We start from the raw sequence: 14,888 nt of genomic DNA on the forward strand, positions 1-14,888 counted from the left end.
CTTTCAGTTTCCAGGAAAAAGGGGTTTGCAAACCTTGCTTTACAAAGGCTAATACGTTTTCCTCCTTGAGGCTTGGCTACCTTGGATAACAGATAATCCTCCAAGAGCTACAGCCAGTAAAGGTGAAGGTACCACACGTTCTCACTGAGGCAGGCATGCAATCTCCCACCATCACGCTCAAAGGCTGGACACCTAAAACATACACTGTGGATTTACAGAGTACAGGACACGTTTCAAGCATTAGTCAGCTGTGATACCCTTCCACTTCAAACGGATTTTAATACCGTCCTCATAATCTGACGCTCACTTTCACGTTCTGTTTTACTTCACACCATCCAAGGAGGGAGGAACGGACTGGAAAATGAGGGCTGCTACAAAGCTGCCAGAAGCATGAGTGATACGAGCAGTCCTAGAAAACACAGATCTGGGCAGGCCGAGTGGCACGGATGCAGAAGGCAGCAGTACCAGCATCATACGTGTGTACACACTTATTCCTACAGCTGCATTCACAGCGTCATCACACTAACATGACTGATTACTTACTGCTGTTCCCCACCTCCTGCTATTGCCCTTGAGACAGTCACGTGAGCAAGACCTAATTTCAACGCTGACGTTCACAGGTACTGCTGAGTCCCCAAATAACGGGGACAGAGGCAACTTGGAGAGTTTGAGATTCAGTTGCTTTGTTTCTCTGTTTTATTTTTTTCCAGCCTACCTCATGTGCATTAACAAAAGTGATCAAAAGTACATTGCCAAAACAGGTGCACAGCAATAAGGAGAGCCTGAAGGAATCAGCTGGTGCCGAAGGGTCAGAGGAAGCCCAGATCCCACCCCAGCCATGGCACGGCAAAGGTAGCTAAGGAGATCTTTATGGAGCTGTACACCCACTGAAGTGCTGAGCCAGCACTGCAGTGCTCACCTACTGCATGTGCTTTTTCAGCATCTTGTGTTATCTCAGCACTTAAGGTGTATCAGATCCTGATAATATAGTTAAGTTCCCAGAACTCATGTCTTGCACTAGGGAACAAAGTTATTTGATGTGAGCTGGAAAACACGTTGCTAATTTGCGTGACTTCAGATCAAGTCAAAACCCCCGAATGGAGAACTGCAGCAGACAACTCCCTACTAGTCCTCTGGCAGATAAAACAACCTGATGGTGATCGAAAGACTTTCGGTTTGCAGTTTTTCCACCTCTGCATTGAGACTGATATAGGTGTACAGCTCTGGTTGAAACATTACAGAGAGGAGCATTTTGCACAGCCCTCGTTTCTAGACCGCTTGTTTCAGTCCAAGACGTCCATAAAATCACAAAAGGCTCCTACACACAACATCACTCCTGGCTCACCTTGTGATTTAATCCGTCCTACTGACCCTCAAGCTCCTTGATGCAACATGCTGGGTAGTCCTTACTCCAGTGTCCTCCACTACTTGTATTTTAACTCCAGTTTCAGGAAGTTCTGAAGTCAGACCCCTCCATAAGACAAGCTGCTAAATGCAGCATCTTTGCCACTCTTCTGTATTTGCTCACTTTTCCTCTTAGCAAGACATAACATGATGGGCTTTTGCATGGAGGGGACTGGAATTTAGAGCATTCAGAACATGTACAAAAAAACCCCTCAGTATGGCAAGAACATTACATAGCAGCACAAAATAAACCCAGGAAACGCTCAAATCAAATTCCAAGGCCTTCAGAAAGCTGGAGAAACATCATGAGCTCTGTCCTGGTTCTAGATGGTACAGAGCTACTCTGACAACCAGAAGTAGACGATCAGAGTTAGAAAATTGCCTAGAATGCTGCCATACACCCTGGTCCTTAGAAAACCCCTCATTTAGAGAAAGCTTCTGCTCAGTTCTCCCACAACGCACACAAGCTACAAACAGGTAAGCACAACATATGCCAGGAAACCCCGTTCAAGTGTCACTTGAACTAAGCATGAAACTTGCTTTTCTGCAAGTTTCTTTAGTAGAAGAAGAAAACGAGAGTCCAAGGCTGAAGGAGAAGCAGGAGAGAGGAATATAATTTTTTAATACTCATATGAACCTGTCCAAACAAATGAAGGAAAGTGTCTAGATCCTTTGGTGCAAGGTGCACCTTCCTTCAAAAAGGAGAAAACTTGGCTGCTAGTTAGAAGAGTGACAACCCCTTTTCTGCATGCTGCAGGATCTCTCTTACATAAATGGGGTTTGGCACCATTGGCTTCAAAAGCTACAATACAGCAGATTCTTACCTGGCAAATCTCTCTTTGTCATTTGGCATCTGGTCATCATCACACCTAGGGAGAGAGGAAGAAAAGCTCCTAAATGGTTTACACTCACTCCTTTTCCAAAGACGTTGGGAGAATAGTAAGGTTAACAAAACACACACAAAAAGCCTGGTGCTAAAGAGAAACTCTGCTGTGCATAGGCAGTCCAGGACCATACTCTTCATTTACGTAGTTAAAAGGTTATAGTTTAATTAGTTTAGTATCTTGATGACATTTTCCACATGACATTCATATCAAGGAGAGCCCAATCTCTCTCGGCAATTTAAGAACAGTTACACATAAAGCAATAGATTAAATTGTGCTTTGAAAATACAGTTAGTCGAGATCAGTAGCCTCATCCAAAGGCTCTCAGTAGTAAATCCCACATTCAGCAGGATCGTGCTCATCTCAAAGCCATTCGACAATCATCTTTAAAAGACTGCAACATAGGGACTTCCACTAACATCAGACTGGTCTAATCCTAATCCATGCAGTGAGATTACAAATTAATTATATGAGATCTTCCAACTCTTCTGCATTCCATTTGGGTTATGAGAGGAGATGTTCACAGCCTCAGGGATAGGGAGTTCCCTGTAAAACAGCTTGGACCAGCCTCAGAACAAAAGAGAGTTGAGAAACACGTCTAGGGCATATTTAGTCTTTTGTGATACTGGTATTACACACAGTAACATCACCACTGAGTTCTGCAACACCACTTCAACCCTCCAGAGCAGGGCTCGCAGGCTTACCTCCTCTGCTGACCTCAACTTGCTGCAGGGCTGATGCTGGGAAACTTTAGGTGCAAACTGCATCCAAAGTGCTAACGGAATCCCCTCCCCTTGGCCACAATCCCTTCTCAGGGCCCAGGAAGCCCACACGCACAGCACCTTTGCTCTGGCATCAGCCACAAAGATGGAGAAATACTGCTGACTAGGTCCAAGGGAAGAGTTTAAGGAAGTGGAGCGTTGCCTCGCTCAGAGCCCCCCTCCGCTCTGTACTGCTGGAGAGGAAAGGCTATACAAGCAGCAAACTCCTGCTCAGAGAGGATTGCACAGCTGGACCACACAACAGGACCTTCTAGATGCAAAGTTCTCCCTCACCTGAGGAATTTACTGTTCCCTTCTCCGTCATCATCAAAATCAAGCCTGAAAAATATAAGCAAAAAAGATAAAAATTAACCAGGCAGTTTCTCTTTTATGGGCTGCTTTTCCATCTCTCCTGCAGAGATGCAGACAATTCTTGACAGGAAGATTTAAGTTATCCCAAGGGGTCACATGAAACAATCCAGAAGGTTTAAGAGGGTGCTTCCTTTAGATGTTTATCAGAAGGGGAGCCAGGAGACTGTTCAAAATAGAGATGGCCCACTTTGAGCACCCACTGCATTGTAACCTCCCGTTCCAAATGTTCTGGGTCTCATAGCAGTGATCTAACGCCCAACCAGCTGCCATGACTGCTCCTCACTGCTCAAAGGATAGATAAACAGCCTCCAGATGGAACATGTGTAATTCAAAAATTTGGATAAGTTGCATTAAAGTATTTTGTTTAAAGTATTTTGCCCCCCCCCTTTTTTTTTTAGGATAAAGTTCAGTCCAGTGACCTGCACAGTTAGCGCCCTTAGTTCAACAGCAGACAACGTCACCGGGTTTGCAGTAACAGGGACAGAAAACATTTTCTAACTTGAGCGTATGTGGGAGGAGAGAGAAAAGGTTTTTGACTACTCTTCCTTTCAGCATGGAAAACTGCCATGTAGAAGCAGCACAGCAGCATGCGCATTTGTAAATGAAGTGCGAGGAACAAGTAGCAGACAGCGTGGGAGGAGCTGTAGGGGAGTGTGAGCATCAGCAAATGGGGGCGAGGAAGACAAATTTGAGTGACTAGGAGGGAGGAAGGGAGGGAGATTTTAGTTAGCCTGAAAATAAGAGGGAATTGCTTGTGGCAGGAATTTAAGAGAAGACACTAAATATCCCTTTAATTTACAAAGGCATTTTTAGCAAACAAAGAAATCTACCACAAGCACCTTGCTGTTTCCCCCATCCTCTCCCAGGGAAAGAGCAGTTGCAAAAGTTTAAAGCCCAACATTCATATTCTCTGTTCCACTGCATCTCTTGCAGCAACTGGTTTGTCTCTCTGCTTCGCCGACTCTCGTTTCACTCCCAATCCTTGGTGAACAACCCCTTTCTCCTGTGTGTTGCAATTCAACTTTTTATCCCCTTTCCTTATACATAACACGGAACTCTGGCTCTGTGGGATATGACTGGCATAAAAGATACCACTACAAAATAAAAGGGCTGAATATGCTGTACCTGTTGGAACCAAGCAACTGTTTTTCCACTTAGAAGTAGCCAGCTTTCCTCATTGTAAGGCTGACCGCTCTTCCAGAAGAGGAATGCTTCGTCAAAACACACATTTCTCTCACACTCACACAAAACGAACAAACAAAAACCCCACTAAACACACACTCACCCAGGGCGCCTCTTGTTGGCTCTCTGAACGATGGCTCCTCCAGCTTGTGTACCTGGTCCAGGATTCCCAGAGCTGACAGCTGCACCCAGGGAGGAAACATCTGATGCCATTTCTAAACAGAAGGGGGAAGAAATAATAAACAAACCAGTATTACGTCAAATCCCCCTCGAGCTCAGATGGTACAGCATTCTCAACATATAGCTCCCATTAAAAGCGACAGCATTTCAGCATCTGCAGCAGATAGGTTTTGTGCGCTGTGTGTTTCCAGTCCTTTCATCTAGTGCCTCCCCAGAGCCTGCACCAGGGGTCCATTTCAAGCTTTGAGCACATGCTGTTTTCATAAGCTCAAGAGCTTAGATCGTTAAAATAAAAGATGTGGTCTCCTTTTTTAAACAGAGGAGGAGCTTGATGTGATCACAGATAGGGGCTGAACCAACTCTCATATGCCAGTGGAACGAGTACGTAAAAGAGGAGGAGAACAGTTGCAAAATGCCTAACAACATTAGGACCACTTCTAGAAGAAGGTGCATTTTCCATCACACCCAGAAGACTGGCAGTTGTAGCCCTAAATGACACCGTATCACTTTTAAGCTCCACAGGACTTTCTATCTCAAAAGATTCACTTTGAAGTCGACGTTGAAGAGCTAATGCTCACCCAACGGGCTCTGGGAGCATTTGGGAGGTCTGCTTAAACCAGCTGTAGTCTCATCCCACAACCTGAACATCTAGAACACCTTCCAGTTCAGTTTTAGTCAAAAAGATCCCGCTCACAAGCTGCAAGACCATTCCACAACGTGAGCACTGGAGGTGGGGATGACGAGGAGACTCTCTCCAGAAGCGTGCCGACCCAAATAACTACCACGGATGCACCTAGAGTCCTTCACGGGGCTGCATCTGGTCTTATTGCTAGTAACTCTGACTTTTGGGAGCATAACAAATCAGAGAAATACCATTTCCTTTTGTTCCCCAAAACCACAAGGAACAATTCAGTTCTTGTGAAAAGCACCAGGTTCTTGCTACCATTAATATCAGAAACTCCTTCCTAGTGTAAAGATTAGGGGGGTGGAGATCTGCACAGAAGCAAGGGGAAGATGAGGGGAAAAGCTTCAAGGCAGCAACAGAAAAACAGCCATATCAAGCCCTCTACTACCTTTTCGTTTCTTCTAAGAGGAGGAGGAGGTAGTTCACAGAGCAGAGCACAGAGGGAAGCAATCTCAAGGGACAAAGTCCACGTGGTGCCTACCTTCCCAGCAACAACATTAAGACTTCACACATCTGTGTGCCATAGGCTTTTTGTTTCTCTCCATTAAATGTTTCAAGGGGACGGTTGCAACTCGCATCTTTTTGTGATGCTTCATGCCGCTAACAAAGTTAAGCGCTCGCTTGCAGCTAAAAAGCTTTTAAGTGGAGAAAAGTTGCACAAGCAGCAGAAAACCCAGTCAATGTTTTTTTTAAGAGAAGAAATAGATGGGTATACTTGCAAGGAGCAAGGAATCGGTGAGCCTTTAAGGATCATACCACTTAATTTTGTGGTATAACCTCTGCAAGAGGTTTCACTCACAGAGAAGATCTGAGGGAAAAAAGCCTACTCAAAGATATGACCAAATCCCCTTCCCAGGGCACGGGAAAGCAAGAAGCATCTAAAGTGGAGAATTTCAAGGCACTGCCCTCACAAGCCAGATTACAGGTCCGAGCCTGTTACACATTACGGGGTTTTTCCACAACGAAAACCAAGAGCCTCGGCCCCCTGCGTAATCGCACACAGTGAACCACTTCCTTGGCAGTGTGGGCAGGCTGGGCTCCGAAACCGTGCCCACATTCAAGCAGTACGAATGCCCCCTTCCTTCCTCATATATTTCACCAGCAACTCCCAAAGCCAACACGAGTAGAGATTTCTCGGTTCCTCACGAGCAGGAACGCCAGGTTTAAAAGCGGCGTTTGGCACCGAGCTTTACTTCCCCAGTTCCCAAGCAGGGCTCCTTCCTCCTCCCAGTTGTTTAGGAGCACACACAACAGGCTCTGTAAAGTTGTTTATAGCTTGCTCAGCATGACTTAAACTGAAATCATGTTGTAACATACTGCCACAAGAGCTACGTTAAACATTCCTCTACGTAAACTTATTTTAATCAGCACCAGACAGTGCTTTGAATGCAAGTTAAAAGTTTTTTTCCCCCCATGTTTCTGAAACAAGTCATCTCTAGACTCTTTTCAGTGGCTGTGGGTTTTTGTAGTTTACTGATAACCAACTGCTAGACTGCAATCAAAAGAGTTGCTCCAGCCAGAGCATCTCCACCAGAGTCTTTGTAAATTGAGCTCTGCAGAGTGCCTTGAAGGTAGAAAAACCACTTCTGCTTTATCAAAGTGGAGGGGATTAAAAGAGAGAGAGAGAAAAAAAAGAAAAAGCCTATTGCTGGGGTTCCCAAACCACAGCAAAGCGGTACACCAACATCGAGAGCTGCTTACCTATGAAATGCTTCCAGAAATGGTAGGATGAAGCAAAGAACTGAAGTCAGGTCTAACAGGTATGGTAACAAAATGGGACACAGATTCCCGGGCAGTCAAATCTGAGCTGAGCCGAGAGCACTGCGATATTGCTAGGCAAGGAAAGGAGAGCTATACTAAAACAAACATCTGTGCAATAGTGCCCAATTTTACTTCTCACCTCATCAAACACAGGCTTTTGCATTCCTCACATGGAGGAAGGAGGAGAGAGAAAAAAAAAGACGACTATTTTCAGCATCTTAGACCTAGCTTTAGCAAGTAACCACAAAATGTGGTTACTGAAGTCAGATTTCAGCCCAACAGCAGGTTAATTTAAGCAGTACTCACAGAACGGGATGCTGGTTCGCTTGCACCTAAGAGCAGAGCTGTGCAACGGTACAGCCACCTCTGCGGTGCAACTGGACTACAGCAGCTGGCTCCCGGCAACACTTCTAGTTCCCAGTAAATGTGCTCCAAAACTTGTGCTATTTCTTCCAAAACATAACAACAAAAAACACACTCAAAAAAAACTTTTATCGCAGTAGTGTTGCTATACCGTATTACTGCCTGGTTTGCTTCTCTCCAAGCAGCTGGCTTTACTGAAAAAGTATCTTCCTTGCCAATCCATAGCATTTCCCAGGGGTGACTAAAATATGCATTAAACATTCAGGTCAGTGCTTAGCAGTTCAAGGGGCCAAGAGACAGTCCCAAACAACAGCGCAAGCACATCAGCCTTCCCCACTAGCTACAGAAACAAGATACAAGGAGTTCTTTGAAAAGTTCCCAACGCATCGAGAACAAAGAATCAGGTATGGAAACGAAGACGTTCAGGCCACTGAGATCAGTGGTTTTCAGCATGTGAATATTTAAGGTCTCAGGCAAGAAACTGATCCCTCTGCGATAAACTCAAGTTAGCTAATGGGATGGATTTGAAATAATTGAAATAATCAGGGCCTGCCCTTCCTCACACCCCGTTCTTCACGCTGGGACCGAGGACGTTCCCCACCTCTCCCCGCTCCGTGTCAGACGGCCTGGGCGTCTCTGCGGCACCGACGAAGGTGACCGCCGCCACGCTGCCTTTCACTTATTGCTAAGCGAAACCCCCCCGGCGCAGACGGCTGATATCAGAGGTCTTCGTTCGGAACACGGCCCCGAGCGCAACGAAACCAGGTCGGAAAGGTTTTCCTTTCGACTAGGCAGCTTCCCAAGGAGCCCTTAGTTTTGCAGTGTATGTACGTAAATGCCACGGTTTCAACAGAAATAGAGTTTCTGGAGCATTACAGATAATCATTTTATCAAGGACAGAGGAATTTCCGGTTTAGGGCAGGGGAAGGAAGCGACACTGTGCTGTTCCTGTGCAAATGAACTTTTAAATAGGGTTGGGGGACATCTCTCTTTTTAAAAGGTCTCACCCAAGCCTTTGGCATTTCTAAGGAACCTACTGCAAGAACTAGCATCTCGCAGCAGCATCACTCAGCGAAGTGACTTTACCTCATGCTTCAGCTTCCTACTTGGCAGGAACATTTGCCTCTCTGGGTACAACATGCCCTTTTACAAGCAGAAGAACATGAAATATTTTGAGATTTGGTAACGTAAATCATAATACTTCTTTCGGTAAGCTAAGAGGGAGTTACGTACTCCTTCATGCAACCCGCTTGGCTTCTCCGCTACATTCTCACCCCCAAAACAGGGAGGGCACGGGGAGGATGAGAGAGGGAAAGTTATGGCTTTTTCACACTGCAGAATTTCTAGAGCACTCACACAAATGCAAAACCTCCTTTCCAAACATTAAGTTCAAGTTTTCCTTCCAGATTTCCCCCTCCCCAAATCCAAACATGGGCTGAATAACAAGGACATAATGAAATCAATATGCAGTTAACGGAACCAACGCCCTCAACCCATTAACGCAAGCTCTGAAAGCTTCGCACGTGACAGCAGCTTTTTCAGTCTTGTTTTTGTCTAAAGCATGTACGCAGTCACGGCAAACTCAGTGGCCCAGACATTTATCACAGCGAAAGCCGCCACTGCCTAGAAGTCCTTCCACAACTACCCTTGAAAACCTCCAGGTCCACGCATAAAGGGAAGGATGCGAGTAGTCGGAGGCAACCACAGCAAAACACCCAGCTAATGGAGTCAGCTGCTTCTGGGAAGAAAATCCAGTGTGTTATTACCTACAAAACACCAGTTTCACACCCCAGAACTAGAGTCAGCGGGAAAGCTGCTCATCAATACTTCAAAGCAGTGACCGGCCGTTGCCAGATATCAGGGTGCTTAGCTCCGACTCAACCTACCGATATCCGAAACGGCAAGAAACGCATCATTCAAATACCGTGGCGCAACAAGAGGCAATGAGCGTATTCCTTCGTAGCAGCCAACCTTAAGGGGAAAACAGCAACAAACAAACATTCCCTTTCTTTTTAAAAAGCGGTTTCTCCCCCCCCCACCAAAAAAGGAAAAAAAAAAGATCAGAGATGTCACCAAGAGTCACAGTCAACCTTTCTGAGGGAGCAGGGTGTGTTTTACAGGCTCGCCGCAGAAACAAGCAACGTTCCCGTCAGGGCGCAGTTCCAGGCCTCTCCCAAATCAATCCCTGCTTGTTTTTAACACGTGTTCTATCTAACGAAGGCCAGAAGAGAGAAGCAGGCAGAGAAATTAGGGATCCTTGTTTGTAACTGAATATAAATGTGCAAGCACAATCACAATTCAGCCAACAGTTCAGCCCAGAATAGAATGGGTTGGAAGACAGCTAAGGGAATGTAATCTCCAGAGCCAGACTTCCACCCCAGCTCTCCTGGGAAGCACTCTGTTGCAACTACTGGCATCTCAACAGGGAACGGCTTCAGAAATAAAGTCATAGAAGATATCCAGAGCTGTGATTTATAAGATTGGCCTGCCACAGCTCTTAAATGCATTTTTACTGTACCACTTAGTCCACTGCAACCAGGCATTGTACAAAGCACAGAAAAAAAATGGTAGTTTCTGCTGCGGAGAATTCATAGCATAAATTCAAGCAGCATGGGGTGTTTACCCAGCTCGGTATCAATTAGTGTATTTTTGCAAACAAGAACATTTAAAGTCAGTCATTAGTTAGCTCCCCAAAAAGGCAAAATTTGTGATCAGACAACGGCTGCCAAAATAGAACTGCATGCTTCATTGATGAAAACTTGCTTTTCGCTCACAACTGTACGGTTTCAGTCTCAACAATGCACATGGCCTCATATTTACAAACTGGCTTAACTTCTGCATCTCAGGTATGTTAAACAGATTTATTTTTAAGCAGGTTTCTTACTCCCCTCTGTTTGAATTTCCCATGCAATGCCAGCTCAGTGCTTTCATCCCCATCGGAGCTCTTTCTGAGAAGCATTACAGAAATTAACTCAAAAAACATGGAAAAGAATACACCTTTCATTTTGAAAGTAAAAATAAAATGCTAATAAATTCTGCATTTATCCAGCCAAATCAGAAGTGTTCTAACAATCCAAGTTCATATTAAAACCTCCTAAACTAATTAAGAGCATGCCTATTTTAATTTCTCTTCATATTACTTCCTGCTATAGGATGCCGTTCTGTTTTCACTCTTAAGCAGGAGATTTTACTAACACAAAACTTGTGTAGAGGCACAACTGAAAGCTCTAAACCCAGCATTCTCCACAATTTAAGTCTTCTCTGGTTAACAAATCGTCAGCTGTGGAGTGGTTCACCTCACCTTGGGGAAGACGAGGGGACAGACAGTTTTTGCAGGTTTATTTTTTCAACAAAGTTGTTTTATCTGCAAACTGGAGAAGTGCTTTATCCCCGTCTGTCACAGGCTTCCGAGGCGAACTGCTTTTCCTGGGTAGCATTTAGAGGAAGGACAGAAGCCCCAGGATGCTGTGACACCGAACACAAGCTGTGGTTTGAACGCTTAAAAGAAGTCCCAACTTACTTTTGTGGCTGGTTTCACCATCTTTTCTTATGGCCTGCTCAAGCTGCAAGGATACTCATGGCATATGTGGGGGCCTTACTCAACGCTCGCTTGAGCTCTGCATTGCATTTTTCAATAGTAAAGAAAAGCAGACTCAGCTTTTAAAGAACATTTTCCACAAATAATTTATTTTACTAATAATCTCTGTGTATATAGTGCTTACTCAGACCGTATTTTTTTTTTCCTGTTTAAAAGGACTAAGCTAACAGTGGTCAGTAAGTCCGCCTGTAGTTATAAATATTAAACACAGATGTTAAGTTCTTTCTCCTCTCCTTGTGAATTTATTTGTTTAAAACTTTTCTATCATGCAAAATATCATGCAGCTCAGAAGACTAGTTACATAAACATTTTATAATACTGTACCAGTTTAAAGCAATGAGTATCTTCCTTTCTTCATTCACTGAATTCTTACAGAATTCATAACACACTTTTTCCATTTTTACCACAATCCTGTTCTTTACATTTTTCTGCGCATCCTTCGTCCGCCAAACTGCAAAACCCTGAACTAACAGTACTCTGGCAGGAGGAGAAATCAACTTCCTGATTAAGTCTATGGCACCAGAAATATGTATGACTAAGTTTTACTACTTGGAATAATATCACTCTTTCAATGGGGTATTATTCTTAGCCAGAAGTGTATTTTTCTGCAGGACTAGACCACAAGTCTGACAGTTTCCATTTCAGATATGTTTTTGCTAAGCTGAATCAAGGATGGTTGTTTTTCTAACACACAGTCTCTAACTTCTGATTGCTGAAGAACTTCAGACCGTCATGTGAAACCACAACCATGCATTTCCAGACGCCAGTTCTGCACCCTTGCCTCAAGATCACCACACACAAATGACCCCACATGTTTTCTCAATATTTAAAGCCACAAAAGCTTCCTATACCAAGTTAGAATGAAAAATTCATCCTTTCAAAGTTCAGCTGAACAGTCCTAGCTAAACCCGTACAAGTCACACGACCCAAGACCTTGTCAGCCTCAAGCCACAAGCTAAAACAGACAGAAACCACAAGCCAAAAAAAAAAAAAAGTAGAAGCTCAAATTCTGATCTCAGTCACCACAGTGTAAATCCATAACAACTTCATACACACTGGGTTATTCCAGGTACATACTGATTTCAGCACAGTTTAACCAGAAACCTGATAAAGCCTGGAAGATTCAGCTTTATTCTGCAAGCATCAGACATCACTGATTTCCAGCTTCCTCCAGGCAGAGGATCACCTCTTAGTTATTGACTTGAGAGAGCAGGAGTTGAAAGGATAGTCTGCTTTCTGCTGACAGGCATTCACACCCTTGACAGACACCAGTTATTCTGCTCAGCAGTTTAAAAAGAGGCACAGGCAAGATTTGTAAAAATCCCTGTCAAAACAGCAAGTCAATTCAAACAAATCTCGGGAAAACATACAGCAAACAAGGCTGGGGGGGGACACAACATAAGCCATCAGGGATAACAAATGCAAGCGAGTCCTGCCAAGGATCCCTTCCCACCAGAGGGGCCACGACAGAAACCAGACCCCAACATCACGCACAGGAAGGACGCGCGCACGGCCCGCGCCAGCCACTCCGGCTAAGGGAGCGAGAACAGGCACAAACATCTTCCTCGCGAAGGCGCTAGCTCGGGCACCGGCTCCTTCTCTCCCCCAGCACCTCCAGGCCCTTCCAGGGCAACCCGCTGTTCCGCACGGTGCCCCCTTTAATCTCTCCACCCTCGCTGGGCGCCCTGAGCCTAGCCCCCCAGCACCCTTTCCCCACGCCAGCTCCCTCGTCTCCTCTCCCAGGCCCTCAGGACATCCCACCCCCGCGCAACGCCCCAAATAACACCTCCTGGCCCAGCCCAGCACCCCCAGGAGACCCCCCCTCCGCGATAACCCCCCCCTTCACCCCGTAGGGGCCCGCTCAGCCCCGCTCCCCCAACCCTCCACGCCCAGGTGACGCCTCCCCGGGACCTGGCCCACCCCAGTCCCCTCCTCTCCCCCCAACAACGACCCCTCGGGCCCACCTGGCCCCTCTCAACACTTCCCCCTCCCTCGCCCCTTAGCCCGGTCCCGGCCCCCTCGGGCCCACCTGGCCCCTCTCAGCGCCTCTTTCGGCCCAGCGCCCCCCAGCAGCGCCCCCCCCTCCCCGGTTTGCCCCTCCGGCCCGGGCCTCCAGCCTCCCTCGGGCCTCACGCCGCCCTCGGAGCCCCCTGCAGACCGACCGCCCCCACCTCCCCCCGCCCGGCGCGGCCGCCTCAGCTCACCTGGGTTGGCGGCGGTGGCGGCCATGGCCGGCGCGGGCTCCCCCCGCCTCCCGCCTCCTCCTCCTCCGCCTCCCTCCTCACCGCCGCCACTGCCAAGATGGCGGCGCAGGAAAGCCCTGGGCGCTGCGGCGCAGCCTAGTCTGCCCGCCCGGGGGGGCGGGGCGGAGGCGAGGGACAGCTCTCTCATTGGTCCGAGCGGGGGTAGGGGGGTGGGATCAAAGAGGCGGGCAGGACGGCCCCGGCCAGCAGGGTAGGGTGACAGGGGGCGCGCCCCGCCCCCTTTCGGCGGAGTGGGCGGGGCCGAGGAGTGGGCGGGGCCACGGCGGGGGTGTGGCGGGGGGCGGGCACATTGGCGATTTAAAGGGCGGTTTGGGTGACGTCGTATGTTGCCTTTTTTTTTTGTCGGCGGACAGGAATCCTACTGGGACTGGGGTTAAAAATGGGATCGGGACTGGGATTAGGGTTTGGACTGGGACTGAGGCTGGGCAAGGGGAAGCGCTAAATCATTAATTACAGCCAGTTTACACGGCGCCGGCCGGGCCTGGCCCTGCAGAAGCCGAGGTGCCGAGGGTGCTGAGCGCCCGGCCGAGCCCTCGCCCACGGCGCGAAGGAGGCGCTGGAAAAGCTTCCAGCCTGCGCAGGTGATAGTTGACTCCATGGGATCGTTTCTCCCGGTTACCAGGAGCACCGGAAAGGTGATGCTGCTGCGCTCCTGCAGTATTCATGAGCCCCCCCCAACACACACACGCATTGGGGACGGTGCCGCCAGCTTGTCTGCCTGTCCGTCCGCCAGGAGGTAAGGAGTAGCCCCGGCCGGGACGCGCGGGGCTGCCGGGCACGGGATCCACGCGTGCCGCGGGACGAGGCTCAGCTGAGCCTTGGCGCGCTCGGTGCACCTAACGCTGCAGCGGCTCCCGGGGGCGAAGCGGCTGCGGGAACGACCCATAGATCTGCAACAGGGATGTCTTAAGGCCAGGCCGAGCCGGGGGGTGTTGGCGGCCGGGGCCGACCCGCATGGAGCCCGGCGCGCCGCCGCCGCCGGCCCTTGGCGTGGACGAGGGCATTGCCGTGGCCTTCGTGGTGCTCATGTGCCTCTTCCTGCTGGCCATGGCGGTGCGGTGCGCCCGGCTGGTGGTGGACCCCTACAGCGCCATCCCCGCCGCCACCTGGGAGGAGGAGCAGCTCGGCTGAGCCCCCAGCACCCTCCATCGCCCCCCGGCCCCCGCAGAGCGCCCAACGTTCTCCATCATCCCAGGGCCTCCTTAGAGCCCCCCAGCACCTTCCCCTGCCCCAGGGCTCCCAAGCGCTCTCCATCACCCCACAGCCCCTCAATTACCCCCGGGAGCCTCCAGCACCCTCCATTGCCCCGCAGCCCCCCAGTACCCTCCCCGCCCATGCCGGACCCTGCAGCTCCTGCCCCGCCTCCAGGGGGCAGCACTCGCCCCCCTTCTCTGGGCGCTGCCCCTTTAAAAGCCCCCCCCAACACCGCCCCTC

The 14,888-nt window shown here is 48.4% G+C and overlaps 2 protein-coding genes across 6 annotated transcripts in view; one reads left to right on the top strand and one right to left on the bottom strand.

Moving 5' to 3' along the window:
* ARNT (aryl hydrocarbon receptor nuclear translocator) overlaps positions 1-13,472 on the bottom strand; it is a 28,552-nt gene extending 15,080 nt beyond the window's left edge. For all 5 annotated transcript variants that reach the window (XR_009960994.1, XM_062597652.1, XM_062597650.1 and 2 more), the window contains exons 1-4: positions 13,395-13,472; positions 4,707-4,818; positions 3,344-3,388; positions 2,229-2,273 (exon numbers count right to left, since the gene is read on the bottom strand). Coding sequence is in view for 4 of the 5 variants with exons in the window: in XM_062597652.1 (XP_062453636.1) it covers positions 2,229-2,273; positions 3,344-3,388; positions 4,707-4,818; positions 13,395-13,419 (227 nt within the window). In the remaining variant the exon portion in view is untranslated. The remainder of the gene's footprint in view (positions 1-2,228; positions 2,274-3,343; positions 3,389-4,706; positions 4,819-13,394) is intronic.
* A 936-nt stretch (positions 13,473-14,408) lies between these two features.
* Positions 14,409-14,585, top strand: CTXND2 (cortexin domain containing 2). The gene has a single exon (XM_062597625.1). The coding sequence runs from the start codon at positions 14,409-14,411 to the stop codon at positions 14,583-14,585; it is 177 nt and encodes a 58-aa protein (XP_062453609.1).
* Positions 14,586-14,888: the final 303 nt, after the last annotated feature.

This window comes from Rhea pennata, chromosome 31 (assembly GCF_028389875.1).
Source record: "Rhea pennata isolate bPtePen1 chromosome 31, bPtePen1.pri, whole genome shotgun sequence".
NCBI classification, from domain to species: domain Eukaryota; kingdom Metazoa; phylum Chordata; class Aves; order Rheiformes; family Rheidae; genus Rhea; species Rhea pennata.

What these genes read in the sequence shown, in the direction of transcription:
- CTXND2 (XM_062597625.1), top strand. Translation starts at nt 14,409, where the DNA reads ATGGAGCCCGGCGCGCCGCCGCCGCCGGCCCTTGGCGTGGACGAGGGC.